Genomic DNA, 19,202 nt, shown 5'->3' on the forward strand with positions numbered 1-19,202 from the left:
TTCTGCATTATTTGCCGCGATTGATCCGCGATTTTTTTAAGTTTTCGCCGCTAAAAATTTACAGCCCTAGTTATCATCTTTCATCTTCAGGAATTGCATAAAAAATATGATAATTTATCTTATTAATGTTAGTAAGCTATTATATTAATAAATAAAAAATACTTCTTCTCCAAAACTGGAACATTACAAACAGTTCTTTGCAGTGTGCAACAGAAAAATATACAAGTTTTTTGGGTTTTGAAAGCTGAAAAAAATACAAAGTTTCTGTGGATGTTTAGGATTGTTATTTATCTTTATATTACAACAGTAAGTGAACAGTGCACATATTATACAAAACTGACTTTAAGTGGAAATCCTCCCAACATAGAGATCTGTTAATGTAAGCAGCATTGTATCATGTATCATGGCCTGAGCTGCATTCAGTTTCAGTGTCAGGGGGACAATAGGACCAACAACAGTGCAAATAAGGGACAAAATCGAATGCCAATGTCAAAGTCAATGGAATTCAATGACAATGCAATGTAATACAAAATACAGAGCAATATAGGAATTTTAGTCACCCTAAGGTGCCTGAAAAGAGAGATTTGTAGGATGTGTAATGTCAGGGGTGTGTGGAGATGTATAATTTAACATGCTTTCCTTTTCAGGTTGAACAGCTGTAACCTCACTGAGAACAGCTGTAAAGTCTTGTCTTCAGCTGTCAGCTCAAATTCATCATGTCTGAGGGAGCTGGATCTGAGTCACAATGACCTTATGGATTCAGGGGTTAACCTGCTCTCTGTTGGGCTGGTGAATCCACAATGTAATATCAGGTCACTCAGGTGAGTTTATCCATATTGTCAGCAATCAAAAGAAAATTTGTATAACATCATCATCAGTGGGGCGGCGCAGTGGTTAGCACTGCTGGCTCACAGCAAGAAGGTCCTGGGTTCGGTCCAAGGTCCTTTCTGTGTGGAGTTTGCACGCTCTCCCTGTGTTTGCATGGGTTTTCGAGAGGGGCTCTGATTTCCTTCAACGGTCCAAAAGCATGCAGGATGGGTTGATTGGTGTGTTGAAATTGGCCCTGTGAGTGTGTGTGTTGGCAACTGCCAAGGGTTGGTTCCCGCCTGTGCCCATTGTTCCCGGGATAGGCTCCGGTCCCCCTGCGATCCTAGTTGGGATTCAGTGGTTTCAGACAATGAATGGATTATTAATAGTAAATCAGCTATTTAACGAAAAATATATTGCACTGAACTGAACTGTGTGTTCATACGTAAGAGAGTGATGAGTTTCTCTCCTTCTCTTTACAGGCTGTCAGGCTGTAGAGTCACAGATATAGGTTGTGCTTCTCTGGCCTCAGCTCTGAGATCAAACCCCTCACACCTGAGAGAGCTGGATCTGAGCAACAATAACACAGGAGACTCAGGAGTGAGACAGATCTCTACTTTACTGAAGGATCCTACATGTCAACTGGAGAGACTCAGGTTAATAGTCAGATTGTTTCGTTGCAAGCAACATGTATAACAAATTGAATAAGAAATAATTATTCCCATCTTTGAGTAGTATATGTAAAAAAAATAGATAAATTAATTGTAGCTTCAACTGGAAATTGGTAATTTGTTTATATATAAATATATTTTATTATAAATCCTGGGTGGTGGGGGTGAATTGCAGCGGGTGGTCTCTAAAATGGAACAACAGGAGGGGGGAAACCAAACCAAACAAACATAAAGACAAAAGAAGGAAAGAAGCGTTGCTCAGGCTGTAGCAGGCAGAGACACACAGACACAAACAAACAAACAAACAAATTTATTTTTGTATAGCGCATTTTCACAACATTACATCGTCTCAAAGCGCTTTACAGCATCCCCACCCAAATTCCCCAGTGAGTAAGCCATAGGCGACAGTGGCAAGGAAAAACTTCCGAGAAGGAAGAAACCTTGGGAGGGACCAGACTCAAAGGGGGAGCCCATCCTCCAGGGGCGGACAGGGAGAGTCAAATTGGAGAGATGGCTAAGTGCCATGTCATACTGTCTAAACAATAAAATTTGAGATACAAACGGGGAGCAGGTGGGAGATGACAAGCTGGTGCCAACGCTCCCTCCAATCGCCAGGCAACCAGAAGGCAGGCAGCGGGTCATACATGGAAGGTGACACAGGCAGAACGGTGAGCTGGTTGCACGGACGTCATTGGTAGTGGCGACATCACATGTTGCAGGGTGCATCTTGATAGATTGAGGTCTCCAGGCAGCACCCCCCAGGAGGAGTAGGGGAAATAAAATATGCAATTAGTCAAAGTAGGGGAGACTATGGGCAGTGTAAAAGTTAGATGAGTGCAATATGAAGTGCAATGTGCAAGCTCCGCCAGATGTTTATGGCAGCATAAGTAGGAGGGAGAGGCAGGTGGGAATGCAGGCATGGGGAGTCCCTGAAATGTCAGCACTCCAATCCCACAAGCGATTGTGAAGCTAGAGTGACAGCACTGTCAATTCAGATTATCCAAAGCCAATGGCACCGATCCCCACCCAGCTCTACACCTCACCAGGGCTAGACATAAGCCGCAGCACCGCGGCCAATGGCCGTCGTGCCTTTCAAAATTGGCCGCACGCCTCCTCAAAATTGAAGTACCTTACGGCCAAGATTGGCCTGCCTTTAATGTTTGTCTGGCCGTATGCCCCCTTTTTACCGAAAGTAACGTTCATTACACAAAAGACTTGCGCACGACACGGTCCACTTTACCTCGTCAACAATCGATGCATCTGTACTGAACCCGAACCCAACCTACGATACGAGAAACGAGGTCGACCCACACATCTCGTAATTCCCAACTACTGAATGAACCGCAATGAATTCTGGACTAATACGATCATGTGTTCGTCGCATGATTGGCTGGTACGGTATGTATCGTCCAGCCTACTATGGAGCCACAGCAATGACAATGGTGCATCATCGGGGGTTACGTTTTTGATTGGAAAAGCCATCCGACGGTTTCCGAATAACAGATAAGGTGTCCTCTTCGGTAATCATCGTGTAGTTGTCGTCTGCTGCTTATGCTGTCACCATGCCTCGCAAAGATCGAGAACGTAAAAGAAAGCAAGCTGAACTCGCGGCTATAGCCGCAAAATGTTGCAAATTATCTACTTTGTTCAGGTAAGTGTCAGATGGTGTAAAAAAACATTTGCCGAGGCAGAGCAGATTTGACTCAGAGAAGTACCAAGCTCTGCTGGGAGGATATACTGTAGTACTGGTAGCGTGCAGTGTGCAAAAAATGAACGTCAAGTCAAATGTCATGTACACTAAAAAAATACGGGTGTTCTGAGCAAACAAATACAAAAATATTGACGGCTCCTTTATTGTTGGATTTTGTTTTTTGAAATAAAGCTATATATATCTATAAATATATATATATATATATATATATATATATATTAGGCCTGGACGATATGGCAAAAATTTATATCACGATATATTTTTTAATTTTGGTCGATACGATATAATTCCGATATCGATATGGACAATATTAAAAAGCCTCAGGAAAAAACTGCCGAGGACACGCACAATGGATGTCTGCAAACTGAATTTGCAAAGTCTATAATACCTCCAGACTCCTCCTATTAAAATTATATAATTTTTTTTTTAAATAAAAACAGTACAAAAAAAAATAAGGTTCACTTTTTATTTGTATTTAGCCTTTACAAATAAGAAATGTGAAATAAACTATCAAATAAATAAAACTCTCAGACTCAGCTTAACAATATTATATTTCCATTTAAACTAGAACAGGCTGATTATTCATATAAATTGAAACAACAAACAAACTGCTTCAGCCAGGATAAAGAAACAAAAATAATAAAATAAATAAAGAGTGAGCAACAACAAGAACACATTGCTCTGGCCAGAACATTGTTGAGTGTTGATGACACCCTATGACAGGCTCTAGAGGTTTCTGGCAAGAAATACAAGCTGGTCTACATTATCTGGCTTCAGTGATGCCCTTTTACATGTGACAATGTTGCCACCTGTACTAAAAACTCTCTCAGAGGGGGAGCTTGTGGCTTGAATGCACAAGCAATGTTGTGCCAGTTGGCTTACTCTGGGGAAGTTCTTTTGATAGACTTTCCACCAATCCAGAGGGTTTGAGTCATTGTCAGCATCTGGAGAAAGAAGGTAGTTGCTGAGCTCCCTCTCAACTGCCTGCTGTGCACTCAAGCCTTCTGTGTTGGTAGTAGTGGTGGGCCTGTTTGCAAAAAAGCTAGCCAGAGACCGCTTTGTTCTCTTGGCTGGTGCACAAGCATCTCCCATGGCTTCTTTTGTGGACTCCTCTTCCCTTACCACATCAGCTCTCTCTCCCTTAAGCATCTCCAACACAGCTCTCTCTTTGATGTATTCTCTCTTCTCCTCCATAGTGTACTGAAGCTTAAATCTTGGGTCAACGAGGCATGCCATGTCAAGTAGATCATCCATGGTTGGGTCATCATACTTTTTGTTAAGGTATCCCATCACTGTTGTCTTTATGGTCCTGGTGAGCTCTGTGTCATCCTTTGACTCCTTCAAGATGGAGGTGTTGAAGAGATGCATCACCGGTTTTAGGAATGATACACTGACATAGGATTCACCGGACAATGCATCAGTGAATTCGAGGAGTGGGCTTAGAGCTGCATCTATAGACTCTAAAACATCTACATCTTGCCAGGTAGGAATCAGTGGCCTGGTCTTCTTGTCCTTTGACAGAACCTCTGTGATGGCCCTTTTCTGCTCCAGAACCCGCTTCACCATTTGTTGACGGGAGCCCCATCTTGTTGGTGTTTCACTGATGAGTTTGTGCTTTGGCAAGTGATACTCCTCCTGAGCAGTTGCCAGGTCCCGTTTCTTCTTCCATGAATAGGAGAAGGCAGCCACTACCTTTTTACAGACTCCAATAGCTCTGTCCACTCGCTTGTCTTGGTTAACTTTCTCTGCAAACAGAGAGAAAAAAAATGATTCCAGATTGCAATAGTTATCATTTGTATTTATATTTCAACTACAATTTATATTGTTATTATTATTTTTTTATTAATAATATTAGATATTATTAATAAGATATTATTTTGCAGAAAAATTCACAATTCTGCTTATTTAATAATAATAATTTATCTAATTATTTTCACATCTGATTTGGCAAAAAAAAGTAAACATCTGTTCCCCATGCCAGTAAAACACATTTGAATTTAATTGAGAGAACTGTGAAGAATCTATACAAATATGTATGTCTTGACTAAAGACTAAATGAATTCCCTATAAAATCGCTTAAAAAGAGGGAAAGAAATCATAATAAAAATTATGCCACTACGCCAATTAATTATTAATCCTCTTCCAGGAGGTGCTGTTTCCCACATTTTCCTGGTAACATTTGGACACAAAGTAGCGCAGTGGTCATGAATTATAGTAAAAATTAAATGAAAATGACAGAAACTTTTCTGAATACAGTAAGTTTCCTTTTTAGACACATTCATTTAAAAAAAAAAAAACAGCGCCACATTTTTATTTAGCGAAGTCAAAGCCTTTATGAAAATCTATTTGAAGCGGCCAGCGCTGATATAATGGCGAGCATTTGCATGAACTGTGTATAACTTACCAATGGCCGAGTTCAATCGATGCCCGAAGCATTGTAGTCTTGTCCATCCATTCAACTCAGCGGCTTTGATGATATTGGTCCCGCTATCTGTGGTGATGCAGACCTGTTTTTCGTCGCTGAGTCCCCAGGAGGCGAGCGCATCTGCAAGTCCGGCTGCAATTGCTTCGCCCGTGTGATCCTCTGGAAAGTAGACCGTCTGGAGGCATAAGCTGACAAGATTCCAACCTTTGTCAATAAAGTGGACTGTCAGGCTCAAGTACGGTTCCGAGGTTCGACTAGACCAGAGGTCAGCTGTGGTCGCAAAATACGACACTGACTTAAGTTGCTCCTCCACCCTGTCCCTAACTTCACTATAAAGTGCAGGTATAGCCGTGCGTGAAAAATATTTTCGACTAGGGAGCTCGAATCGGGGGTCAATGACTGACATCATTTTTCTGAAGCCCACGCTATCCACCATACTAAATGGCATCATGTCCTTAGCCAAGAAGTTTGTAACAGCCCTAGTAATGTCTTTATGACGTTTAGACTGTTTGTCATAAGGTAGGAATGCAGCCATCTGTGTTTGCTTCATTGACTTCTCTGGTTTTGGTGTCGGGGAGGGGGATGGAGGTGGTGGTGATGGTCCGGGGACAGGTTGGCTTAAACTTTTATGATGCCTCATCTTCTGACTCTCAGTATGTTCTATCGGGTGGAACTGCTTCAAATGGTGGAACAGATTTGATGTGTTCCCGCTGCTAGTCGGCACCACTCTCCGGCACATTTTGCAGAGCACCGAAACCTGAAGTTTATCCGAACTTAAAAAGCCGAACCACTTCCACACCACTGAATTAGTCTTTCCTGTCTTATCAACTATTTCGTCTGCCTTCTTACTTATGGAAGCTTGTTCATCCACATCTGTATTGCGGTCAGGGGTACTCATTTTGTTGCTAAAACTTTCCGCGACGGAACTTAACCAACTCCTGCTGAGCGCTGGCAGCGTGTCTGTGATGTACGTCATCACGCAATTCTGTTCTGCTCTTTCTGACGGCTGAGCACTGAACGTCATTCAGTGACAAATTGCGTGATGACGTACATCACAGACACGCTACCAGCGCTCAGCAGTAGTTGGTTAAGCTCCGTCGCAGAATATTTTAGCAACAAAATGAGAGATATATATATATCTGATAATATATATATATAATTTTATACATTAGCATTTGTCACTGAATGACGTTCAGTGCTCAGCCGTCAGAAAGAGCAGAACAGAATTGCGTGATGACGTACATCACAGACACGCTGCCAGCGCTCAGCAGTAGTTGGTTAAGCTCCGTCGCGGAAAGTTTTAGCAACAAAATGAGATATATATATATATCTGATAATATATATATATAATTTTATACATTAGCATTTGTCACTGAATGACGTTCAGTGCTCAGACGTCAGAAAGAGCAGAACAGAATTGCGTGATGATATATATATATTCAAATGTATATCGAAATATCGGAAATGTGTTTAAAAATCGTATCACCGTTATTGAAAAAAATTCTATCGCGATATATATTGATATCGAATTATTGTCCAGCCCTAATATATATATATATATATTGTCTCAAATCGAAGGTCGTATTGCGTAGGTTGTCTAAACTTGGTAATTACAGTAATTGGTAATCAGTGACTCAGTATTGGCCCAATGCCTTTTTGGAAAGTTTCTGCTTTTTTGAAAATAAAAAAAAATGCATCCTTTATGGAAATAAAATTCCTCCACAAGGCCCGAGGTGTCCTATGAAATTTAAATAAATGAAAAAAACATTTTTACTCCAGATTTTGGCCTTGTGCCCAGGCTTAATGGCCTTGTGCCCTAGAAAAAATATGAATAGCCAAGGCCAAAGTGGCTGTGCCCTCCTAAATCCTTATGTCTAGCCCTGCCTCACACTATAGGTCTAACAGGGAGTGAGGAATTAGCTAGAGCTAGAACTAGTGTCCCTATAAGCTAAACTAAACAGGTGTGTTTTTAGTCTAGACTTGAATATTGAGAGTGAGCCTGAAACCCGCACATCCAGTGGAACACCATTCCACAGCTGAGGAGCTCTATAGGAGAAAGCTCTGCAGCCTGCCGTAGCTCTTTCTACCCCAGGTACTAACAGATATCATGCACCTTGAGAACGAAGCAAGCGCGGAGGGTTGTATGAGGTCAGCAGATCACTATGGTATTCTGGTGCAAGGCCATTCAGTGCTTTATAGGTTAATAGCAGTATTTTATAGTCTGAGACTTAACTGGTAACCAATGAAGGGAGGATAAGACTTGTGTAATGTGATCAAATTTTTTAGTGTTTGTGAGAACTCTGGCTGCTGCATTCTGTACCAGCTGAAGTTTATGTAAGGATCCAGATGGGCAACCAGAAAGGAGGGCATTACAGTAGTCCAGTCTGGAAGTTACAAAGGCATGTATTAATTTTTCTGCATCACAAAGTGAGAGCATCTTACAAAGCTTGGCTATGTTCCGTAGATGATAAAACACAGTTCTAGTAATACTTCTTATGTAAGCATCAAAACATAGATCTGAATCAACTAGAAGACTAAGATTTCTAACCACCGTGTTAGGTTGTGTAGGAAGGCCACTAATGCTGAGGTGGTGAAACTTATTTCTTGCAGCCTTGGGACCAGTTATCAGTACTTCTGTTTTTTCTGTGTTTAACATTAGGAAATTTTTTGCCATCCAGCACCGGATATCTAACAGACAGTCTTCTAACCGAGATAGGAGTGATGTATCATAAGGGTTAACAGATATATACAACTGTGTATCATCTGCATAACAATGAAACCCAACACCATGATTTCTAATAATGTTACCAAGAGGTAGCATGTATAGGGTAAACAGTAGTGGGCCCAGTACTGATCCCTGTGGTACACCATACAGTATGTGACTTTGGTGGCCTTGGATGATTCGTTGTTCACATGGGCATACTGATAGCGATCAGTTAAATATGAGCGGAACCAAGAGAGTCCTGTCCCCGTAATGCCAACTACACCTTCTAACTGGTCTAAGAGGATATTATGGTCCACAGTATCGAATGCTGCAGTTAAATCTAGTAATACCAACAGAGATATACAGCCACGGTCAGAAGCCATAAATAAATCATTCATTACTTTGAATAGAGCAATTTCTGTGCTATGGTTTGGTGTAAAGCCAGACTGATATAATTCATTAGTATAATTTTTTTGTAGGAAAGAAGACAACTGACGAACTACAACCTTTTCCATGATCTTTGAAATGAAAGGAAGATTTGGAATAGGTCTATACAGTAGTTTCCTAAAACACTAGGTTCAAGATTTGGTTTCTTTAGGACGGGTCTAATAACAGCCATTCTAAAAGGTTTTGGAACATATCCAAGCCTAAGAGATGAGTTTAACACATTTAACAGGGTACTACTAATCTGTGGTGCAATTTCCTTGAAAGGTTTTGTAGGAATTGGGTCTACGAGGCTAGTAGAGGATTTACAGGAAGAAATTAAGCTCAAGAGTTCTGAATGTTTTATAGGAATGAAGGATTCAAAGGTCTCATTATTGATAGGCTAGCTGGAGGCTAGCAGCCGTAGGTAGCTAAGGACGTGCACTGGATGGTCTGTCTAATCTTAGTTATTTTACCATTAAAAAATGTAATAAAGTCATCACTCTTAGTCATCACACCATCAGTCAGAGTGACACGTGTGTGTAGATCCCAGAGAGGTGCTGTCATGACGGTGTTTCCTTAATGAACTGATTTATGGGTCCAGAGCTGAGAGAGTGAAGAGTTTCTCTCCTTCTCTTTACAGGTTGTCAGGCTGTAGAGTCACAGATAAAGGCTGTGCTTTTCTGGCTTCAGCTCTGTGGTCAAACTCCTCACACCTGAGAGAGCTGGTTCTGAGCTACAATAACACAGGAGACTCAACAGTGATTCAGCTCTGTGGTGTACTGAAGGATCCTAAATGTCAGCTGCAGAAACTCAGGTTTGCAGTCAGACAGTTTCCTTGCAAGAAAATTTGTATAGCAATTTTAAACAGCATGAAAATATTCTACACATTAATTGCACCTATCTGTTAAATTACATATCCATTACATTACTAATAGTAAATTAGCTATTTTACAATAAATATATTGGAATGCAGATATTTTCCTCATTGAACAGAGCTGAGAGAGTGAAGAATTTCTCTCCTTCTCTTTACAGGTTGTCACACTGTAACATCACAGATACAGGCTGTGCTTCTCTGGCTTCAGCACTGAGTTTAAACCCCTCACACCTGAGAGAGCTGGATCTGAGCAAGAATAACACAGGAGACTCAGGAGTGATACAGCTCTCTGCTGTACTGGAGGATCCTGAATGTCAGCTGCAGATACTCAGGTTAGGAGTCAAACTGTTTCCTTGCAAGAAAATTTGTATGAATATTTAAACAGCATGGAATTATTATATACCTTTGTTGCAACAATCTGTTAAATAAGTTGAATGTTTGATTATTAATAGTAAACTAGCTATTTAACAATAAACATATTGCAATGCAGATATTTTCCTCACTGAACTGAGCTGTGTGTCCAGAGCTGAGAGAGTGAAGAGTTTCTCTCCTTCTCTTTACAGTTTCTCAGACTGTGGAGTCACAGATACAGGCTGTGATTCTCTGGCTTTAGCTCTGAGGTCAAACCCCTCACACCTGACAGAGCTGGATCTGAGCGACAATAACACAGGAGACTCAGGAGTGATACAGCTCTCTGCTGTCCTGGAGGATCCTAAATGTCAGCTGCAGAAACTCAGGTTAGTAGACTCTTTCCTTGTAAGGATATTTGTATAACAATGTTCAAACAGCATGAAATTATTCTATATATTCATTGCAACTATCTGTTAAATGACTTAAATGTTTCACTACTAATAGTAAACTAGCTATTTAACAATAAATATACAGTGGTACCTCGGTTCTTAAACTCACTAGAACTCGAATTTCTTGAAAGTCGAATAAACCAGTTTGACCTAGAACTCGATCTGAATATCATAAGTCGAACTGTGAACGCTGACCTAATATAAATTGTACGCGCCAGGAAATGAGTCATACTACAATGCAATTCTTACTTGAATCTCTTCTTCACAGACTGGATGATTAACCAAATAAAGCAGCGCAACATTACAGTAACTAACAATAAATAAACCACTAACTTACGTGTACTATTCGAGCATTTATGTCATTTATTTAAACTTTGTTTTACCAGGTAAATTAACTGAAAACCAGTTCTCACTGCTTTACGTGATATTCGGGAGAAACAGCAGATTACGCATCGGAACTGTCTGGGATACAAACTTCATGCGTGTAACCAAACTCTTCAGCCAATAAGGGCAAAGGTGTGTCATCATGGAGGCGGTTCCAGTTTGTGCAGCCGGGTGAGAGGTCGCAATGCATCTAACCGTAATGCATTGCGTCATGATCAGAATGCGTTGCTTTAAGCCAGCGCTGTAAGCAAGTCCAACGCACCCAATGACCGGACTGGGGAAACAAACTGAAATGCGGACTTAATACAGAGGACTAATGACAACAACCAGAAAGAGCTGATCACATGGGGATCCCACACGAGGTTAACGAGGGGGCGTGGCACACGGAAGGAGCGTACGATCGGGGCTGGACAGGGGCAGTGTTGGGATAAGCTCTTTATCGTTTTGGAAGCCATTAAGAAAAAAATGCTCTTCTTGTTTTATCCTGTTCATTTTGTGTTTAAATGCTTAAAAAAACATATTCAGGTGTAATTTTGGGGGGCCGGGAACCAATTAATTGGTTTTCCATTATTTCTTATGGGAAAAATTCGATCAGAACTCGAACTTTTTAGGATTCGATCCGGAGTCCGGAACGGATAAAGTTCGAGAACCGAGGTACCACTGTATTGCAATACAGATATTTTCCTCATTGAACTGAACTGTGACTCAAAAGCTGAGAGTGAAGAGTTTCTCTCCTTCTCTATTCAGGTTGTCAGACTGTGGAGTCACAGATACAGGCTGTGCTTCTCTGGCTTCAGCTCTGAGGTCAAACCCCTCACACCTGAGAGAGCTGGATCTGAGCGGTAATGACACAGGAGACTCAGGAGTGATACAGCTCTCTGCTGTACTGAAGGATCCTAAATGTCAGCTGCAGATACTCAGGTTAGGAGTCAGACTGTTTACAAGCAAATGTGTATAACAATGTTTAAACTGAGATAATTAAATTTTTTCTAACTCTGTCATAAAATGAACTGTTTCATAATTAGTAGTAAATTACCTATTTGATTAAATATAAATGTTTGAAATATAAATACAGTCATATGCAAAAGTTTGGGCACCCCTCAATAAATAACATATTTTGGTCATTTTTTAATTGAAAAGAAGGATTACCTCAAGAGACGCAAGCTGCATGTTTTGGAATGGCCATCACAGTCCCCTGATTTAAACATCATTGAACATTTGTGGGTAGATCTTTAAAGAGCTGTGCATGCAAGATGACCAAAGAATATTACAGAACTAGAAGCCATTTGCAAGGAAGAATGGGAGAAAATCCCAAGTACAAGAATTGAAAGACTTTTAGCTGGCTATAAAAAGCATTCGCAAGCTGTTATATCTGCCAGAGGAGGTGTTACTAAGTACTGATTATGTAGGGTGCCCAAACTTTTGCAGAGTGCCAAAATAATGTTTTTATTTTTCGTCTTTGTTCAATTTATGACATAAAAAGTAACTATGCATCAATGTTTGGTGACAGTCTTTCCTACAGAGACTGTGTTTACATCTTTTCAATTAAAAAATTACCAAAATATGTTATTTATTGAGGGGTGCCCAAACTTTTGCATACCACTGTACTTTCCCCTCTGATCTGATTGTGTCCCGAGCTGAGAGAGTGAAGAGTTTCTCTCCTTCTCTGTAAAGGTTGTCAGGTTGTAGAGTCACAGATACAGGCTGTGCTTCCCTGGCTTCAGCTCTGAGGTCAAACCCCTCATACCTGAGAGAACTGGATCTGAGCCGCAATAACACAGGAGAATCAGGAGTGATACAGCTCTCCGCTGTACTGAAGGATCCTAAATGTCAGCTGCAGATACTCAGGTTGGTAGTCAGACTGTTGCCTTGGAAGAATATTTGTGTAACAATGTATAATCAGTAGGGCATTAATGACTTCAGATTTTTCCAGATCAGCTTATCCGTCAATAAAGTCGATGTCGAGTCAACAAGTCGTTTGATGACGTCATCATGCAGCGGAGGAACACAGGTGTCCAGCAATGAGCAACTTTTATTAAGGTTCTCTGTAACATTAACAGTCAACATGACAATTAAACAAAACAAAACATAGGCTAATACCTTGAACTGTCTGGTAAATTTAAGTGCACAACAGATAGTGGGAACAGTTTAAGCTGCGGCAGCCAAGGCACACAAAATGAGTCAACACCATACACTGTGGTTGACAAAAGAGCACATTTCCATTATAAGATAAATATGCAGTATGATCCAGTTATAGCAGACTTCAAAGGACCTGGCAAAACAGTCCGTTATTTCCAAAGTCTGTTATATATTACCTACGTATCTGCGCTAGATATCACCGGCACGCCAGGCGCCTCGTAGGCAGAGCTGCATGACCGTTATAGCCAAACAAAACTACAGCTAAAAGCGGCCCTGGGGACCAAATTGTTTGTGCGTTATAAGCGAAATTCCGTTATATGAGAGTCCGCTATATCCGATGCTTTTTCTGCATGTTCTGAAAGCCGCACAGCCGGGACCAGCGGACCTCATCCGTTATAGACGATATTCTATTATAAGCGAGTCCACTATAACGGGATTTTACTGTAACAAATAAAAACACAGTGGCTTGCATGCTTCACAAAACATAAACCATTTTCTTTATAAAATAAATGAAAATTCAAGCGTTCACAATAGCAAAACACACTAAGAAAACAACGTCAGCTTGCATTAAGAATTAAATAAAATTTGAAACTCACCAACAGGTAAATAAATAAATCAGGTGATATTCCTTCTGTAATATTCTTATTTCAAAGCGAAGTAATTATATTCTGAGTCGCCCTCATATTCCTCATAGTGTGCATAACGGTGGTACTTTTATTGTACTTCAACACTGACTTGCAGATTGTGCAGGTCACCGTGCTATTTGTGTAGTCTAGAGTGAAGTATTTTCCATACATGTGATACGTGTCTGTCACCTACTGTCTCTGCTGCTATGTCTCTCGTCTTGTTGTGGTCTTGTTTAAACTCCCCTCCACGCGCCGTTACCGCCATTTTTATGAAGTAACTATAATAATTGGTTAAGTCAAGGAATGCATGTCAGCTTTAGCCAATCAGAGGCAGAGATTGCATTGCGTACACAAGCGCGCACACAGAGAGGATAAAAACACGACTTGTCGACTTCTCTCAGAGGTCATCGACTTGTGCTTCTGACGCTGACGCCTCGACAAATCGGCTTTTCTGTTAATTCCCTAATAATCAGCATGAAATTATTCTATATATTCATTGCAATTATCAGTTAAATGAGATAACTGTTTCATTATTAATAGTCTGTCCATCCATTATCTACCGCTTTTCCGGGTCGAGTCGCGGGGGCAGCAGTCTAAGCAAAGAAATCCAGACTTCCCTCTCCCCGGCCACTTCATCCAGCTTCACTTGGGGAATTCCAAGGCATTCCCAGGCCAGCCAGGAGACATAGTCTCTCCAGCATGTCCTGGATCTTTCCCGGGGCCTCCTCCCAGTGGGGCATGCCTGCAACACCTCACCAGGGAGGCGTCCAGTTGGCATCCTGACCTGATGCCTGAGCCACCTCATCTGGCTCCTCTCCATGCAGAGGAGCAGCGGCTCTACTCTAAACTCTTCTAGTCTCTGCCGAATGACCGAGCTCCTCACCCTCTCTAAGGGAGAGCCCAGCCACCCTGCAGAGGAAACCCATTTCAGACGCTTGTATCCGTGACCTCGTTCTTTCGGTCACTACCCACAGCTCATGACCATAGGTGAGGGTAGGAACGTAGATCGACTGGTAAATCGAGAGCTTTGCCTTTTGGCTCAGCTCCTTCTTCACCATGACAGACCGATGCAGCGCCCGCATCACTGCTGGCACCACACCGATCCGCCTGTCGATCTCCCACTCCATCCTTCCCTCACTTGTGAACAAGACCCCGAGATACTTAAACTACTCCACTTGAGGAAGGATCCCCTCCCTGACCCGGAGCACTCCACCTTTTTCCGGGTGAGGACCATAGTCTCGGATTTGGAGGTGCTGATCTTCATCCCAGCTGCTACACACTGGGCTGCGAACAGCTCCAGTGAGGGCCGAAGGTCATGGTCTGATGAGGCCAAAAGCAGAGACCTAATCCTGAGGTCACCAAACCGGACACCCTCAACGCCCTGGCTGCGCCTAGAAATTTCATAAAAGTTATGAACAGAATTGGTGACAAAGGGCAGCCCTGGCGGAGTCCAACCCTCACCGAAAACGAGCCCGACTTACTGCCGACAATGCGGACCAAGCTCTGACACCGGTTGTACAGGGACCGAACAGCCCTTATAAGGCAGCCTGGCATCCCGTACTCCCGGAGCACTCCCCACAGGACTCCCCGAGGGACGAATGCCTTCTCCAAGTCGACAAAGCTCATGTAGACTGGTTGGGCAAACTCCCATGCACCCTCCAGGACCCTGCCAAGAGTATAGAGCTGGTCCACTGTTCCACGGCCAGGGCGAAAACCACACTGCTCCTCCTGAATCTGAGGTTCGACTATCCAACGGACCCTCCTCTCCAGCACCCCCAAATAGACCTTATCAGGGAGGCTGAGGAGTGTGATCCCCCTATAGTTGGAACACATCCTCTGGTCCCCCTTCTTGAACAGGGGGATCACCACCCCAGTCTTCCAATCCAGAGGCACCGCCCCTGATTGTCCACGTGATGCCACAGATGCGTGTCAACCAAGACAGCCCTGCAACATCCAGAGCCTTGAGTAACTCCGGGCGGATCTCATCCACCCCTGGGGCTCGGCCACCGAGGAGCTTTTTAACCACCTCAGCGACCTCCGCCCCAGAGATAGGGGAGTCCACCCCAAAGTCCCCAGGCTCTGCTTCCTCATTGGAAGGTGTGTCGGTGGGATTGAGGAGGTCTTCGAAGTATTCCTTCCACTAACCCACAACATCCCGAGCTGAGGTCAGCAGCGCCCCATCCGCACCATAAACAGTGTTGATGCTGCACCGCTTTCCTGCCCTGAGATGCCGGATGGTGGACCAGAATCTCCTTGAAGCCATCTGGAAGTTGTTCTCCATGGCCTCGCCAAACTCCTCCCATACCAGAGTTTTTGCCTCTGCGACCGCCGAAACCGCATTCCGCTTGGCCCGCTGGTACTCATCAGCTGCCTCCGGAGTCCCACAGGCCAAAAAGGCCCGATAGGACTCCTTCTTCAGCTTGACGGCATTCCTCACCGCTGCCGCGACAGGCACCGACCACCTTACGGCCACAGCTCCGGTCAGCCACCTCCATAATGGAGGTGCGGAACATGGCCCATTCGGACTCAATGTCCCCCGCCTCCCCCGGGACATGGGAGAAGTTCTGCCGGAGGTAGGAGTTGAAGCTCCTTCTGACAGGGGATTCCGCCAGACGTTCCCAGCAAACCCGCACTATACGCTTGGGTCTGCCAGGTCTGACCGGCTTCCTCCCCCACCAGCGGAGCCAACCCACTACCAGGTGGTGATCGGTTGACAGCACCGCCCCTCTTCGCACCCAAGTGTCCAATACATGCGGCCGCAATTCTGACAACACAACCACAAAGTCGATCATTGAACTGCGGCCTAGGGTGTCCTGGTACTAAGTGCACATATGAACACCCTTATGCTTGAACATGGTGTTCATTATGGACAATCTGTGACGAGCACAGAAGTCCAATAACAAAAGACCACTCGGGTTCAGATCAGGGGGGCCGTTCCTCCCAATCACGCCCCTCCAGGTCTCACTGTCATTGCCCACGTGAGCATTGAAGTCCCCCAGCAGAACAATAGAGTCCCCAGGAGGAGTGCTCTCCGACACCCCTTCCAAGGACTCCAAAAAGGGTGGGTATTCTGAACTGCCGTTTGGCGCATAAGCGCAAACAACAGTCAGGACCCGTCCCTCCACCCGTAGGTGAAGGTAGGCTACCCTCTCGTCCACCGCGGTAAACACCAATGTACAGGCGCCCAGCCAAGGGGCAATAAGTATGCCCACTCCAGCTCGGCGCCTCTCCCCGTGAGCAACTCCAGAGTGGAAGAGGGTCCAACCCCCTTCGAGGAGACTGGTTCCAGAGCCCAAGCCGTGCGTCGAGGTGAGCCCTCACAGCCTCGCGCACCAGCTCAGGCTCCTTCCCCACCAGAGAGGTGACATTCCATGTCCCTAGAGCTAGCTTCTGTAGCCGAGGATCGGATCGCCAAGGTCCCCGCCTTCGGCCACTACCCAACTCACATTGCACCCGACCCCTATGGCCCCTCCTACAGGTGGTGTGCCCATTGGAGGGGGGACCCTCATGCTTCCTTCGGGCTGTGCCCAACCAGGCCCCATGGGTGCAGACTTGGCCACCAGGTGCTCACCATCGAACCCCACCCCCAGGCCTAGCTCCAGGGGGGGTCCCGGTGACCCGCGTCCGGGCGAGGGAAAACGTGGATCTATGTTTGTATTCATCATAAGGGGTCTTGTGAGCTGCACTTCGTCTGGTTCCTCACCCAGGACCTGTTTGCCTTGGGTGACCCTACCAGGGGCATAAAGCCCCGGGCAACTTAGCTCTTGTGATCATTGGAACATGCAAACCCCTCCACCACGATAAGGTGTCGGCTCCAGGAGAGGTTATTCTTAATAATAATATTCTGAACTGAGCTGTTTGTCCAGAGCTGAGAGACTGAAGAGTTTCTCTCCTTCTCTTTACAGGTTGTCATTTTGTAGATTCACAGATACAGGCTGTGCTTCTCTGGCTTCAGCACTGACGTCAAACCCCTCACACCTGAGAGAGCTGGATCTGAGTGATAATGACACAGGAGACTCAGGAGTGATACATCTCTCTGCTATACTGAAGGATCCTAAATGTCAGTTGCAGAAACTCAGGTTAGGAGTCACAATTTAAAAAAAAAAATGAATAAGAAATAATTATTCACAGCTGTTATTATTAATAATGCATTAGTTAATTGGAGATGTAATTGGGAATTTATTCAAATGTAATTACATTTTACTATAAATGCTGTTCTGAGGTTGAGCTATAAACCAGGCAGCAGAGGGTGTACGAGCATCAGCACTGCAGAGGCTGTATTTACTGAATAACAGTGCGGCTGAAGTCGGGAGACGGGAGTAACTGGGAGGGACTGTGAGAGACGGCTGGCGGAGTCCTCACCATGTCAGGGGGGTCTGAGAGTAAGAGGGGGGTGAATGGCAGCGGGTGGTCTCTAAAAGGGAACAACAGGAGGGGGGAAACTGAACCAAACAGAAACACAAAAGAAGGACAGAAGCGTCACTCAGGCTGTAGCAGGCAGAGACACACAGACACCTGTCCGTCACTCAGAGTCACACGTGTGTGTAGATCCCAGAGAGGTGCTGTCATGACGGTGTTTCCTTAATGAACTGATTTATGGGTCCAGAGCTGAGAGAGTGAAGAGTTTCTCTCCTTCTCTTTACAGGTTGTCAGGCTGTAGAGTCACAGATACAGGCTGTGCTTCTCTGGCTTCAGCTCTGAGGTCAAACCCTTCACACCTGAGAGAGCTGGACCTGAGCTACAATAACACAGGAGACTCAACAGTGATTCAGCTCTGTGATGTACTGAAGGATCCTAAATGTCAACTACAGAAACTCAGGTTAGTAGTCAGACTGTTTCCTTGCAAGCAACATGTATAACAAATTGAATAAGAAATAATAATTCAGATCTTTGGATAGTATATATTTCAGAAAGATGCTTCTCTCCAAGATTACCCTTGCACGTGTGTAAGTGTGTGTGTGTGTGTGTGTGAATGAGAGAGAGAGAGAGAGTGTGTTTCCCTGAACAATAAGAACAGTTCATAAACAAACTGAACTTTTTACACCTTTCTAAATTCCTTGCAATTTGCCTTACACTGTGTCTTGCGCTTTCATTGGTTGTGGCTCGTCGCCGCACTCATTGTCAGTCTCAGCACCTTTCACATGTTCAGGATTTGGCATTGTTGACTGGTCCCAATATTTAGCCTTCTAGATATTTGATGGGCGTCTGCGACACATTGACAACTCCGTTGGGTCGTGTTAAGAACCGATCGTGAACCGATTTGCCTCAGGCCTGGGGGTTTTTCAGCAATTTCCAAAATCTGTTGACGCGTGGAAAATCGGGGCTAATATCATTTAGTGTGAAGTTAGCATTATTTATACTGGAAGGTGGCATTTGCTCAAACATGCACCAAGCGGGAAAAGCAAATCATCCAATGAGAAAGATGCATGGCGATAGATTTCTGCATGTAAATGATTGGTTAAAAAGGATAACAACCAATGCTTGAGATGGCTACTGTGATCTAGGTTGTTGTTGGTATAATTTAGTCATGAAATAAAAGGTTGTCAACGAATACTCATCGTTAAAATTTTCACTGACGAAATTAGCACTGTGCCTGAGAATAAGAGGGGGGTGTATGGCAGTGGGTGGTCTCTAA

The 19,202-nt window shown here is 43.8% G+C and overlaps 2 protein-coding genes across 3 annotated transcripts in view; one reads left to right on the forward strand and one right to left on the reverse strand.

The window, feature by feature from the left end:
- Nucleotides 1-19,202, forward strand: part of LOC111841617 (uncharacterized) — a 103,051-nt gene that overhangs the window by 21,132 nt on the left and 62,717 nt on the right. For both annotated transcript variants that reach the window (XM_072711446.1, XM_072711448.1), the window contains exons 9-17: nucleotides 648-821; nucleotides 1,290-1,463; nucleotides 9,385-9,558; nucleotides 9,777-9,950; nucleotides 10,182-10,355; nucleotides 11,550-11,723; nucleotides 12,477-12,650; nucleotides 17,473-17,646; nucleotides 18,213-18,386. In XM_072711446.1, the coding sequence (XP_072567547.1) occupies nucleotides 648-821; nucleotides 1,290-1,463; nucleotides 9,385-9,558; nucleotides 9,777-9,950; nucleotides 10,182-10,355; nucleotides 11,550-11,723; nucleotides 12,477-12,650; nucleotides 17,473-17,646; nucleotides 18,213-18,386 (1,566 nt within the window). The remainder of the gene's footprint in view (nucleotides 1-647; nucleotides 822-1,289; nucleotides 1,464-9,384; nucleotides 9,559-9,776; nucleotides 9,951-10,181; nucleotides 10,356-11,549; nucleotides 11,724-12,476; nucleotides 12,651-17,472; nucleotides 17,647-18,212; nucleotides 18,387-19,202) is intronic.
- LOC140578559 (E3 SUMO-protein ligase ZBED1-like) lies at nucleotides 3,904-6,526 on the reverse strand. The gene is made up of 3 exons (XM_072700072.1): nucleotides 5,594-6,526; nucleotides 4,072-4,934; nucleotides 3,904-3,915 (listed from the first exon to the last, which is right to left on the reverse strand). The coding sequence occupies exons 1-3, from the start codon at nucleotides 6,510-6,512 to the stop codon at nucleotides 3,904-3,906; spliced, it is 1,794 nt and encodes a 597-aa protein (XP_072556173.1). The 5' UTR covers nucleotides 6,513-6,526.

The sequence above is a fragment of the Paramormyrops kingsleyae genome, chromosome 1 (genome assembly GCF_048594095.1).
Source record: "Paramormyrops kingsleyae isolate MSU_618 chromosome 1, PKINGS_0.4, whole genome shotgun sequence".
NCBI lineage: Eukaryota > Metazoa > Chordata > Actinopteri > Osteoglossiformes > Mormyridae > Paramormyrops > Paramormyrops kingsleyae.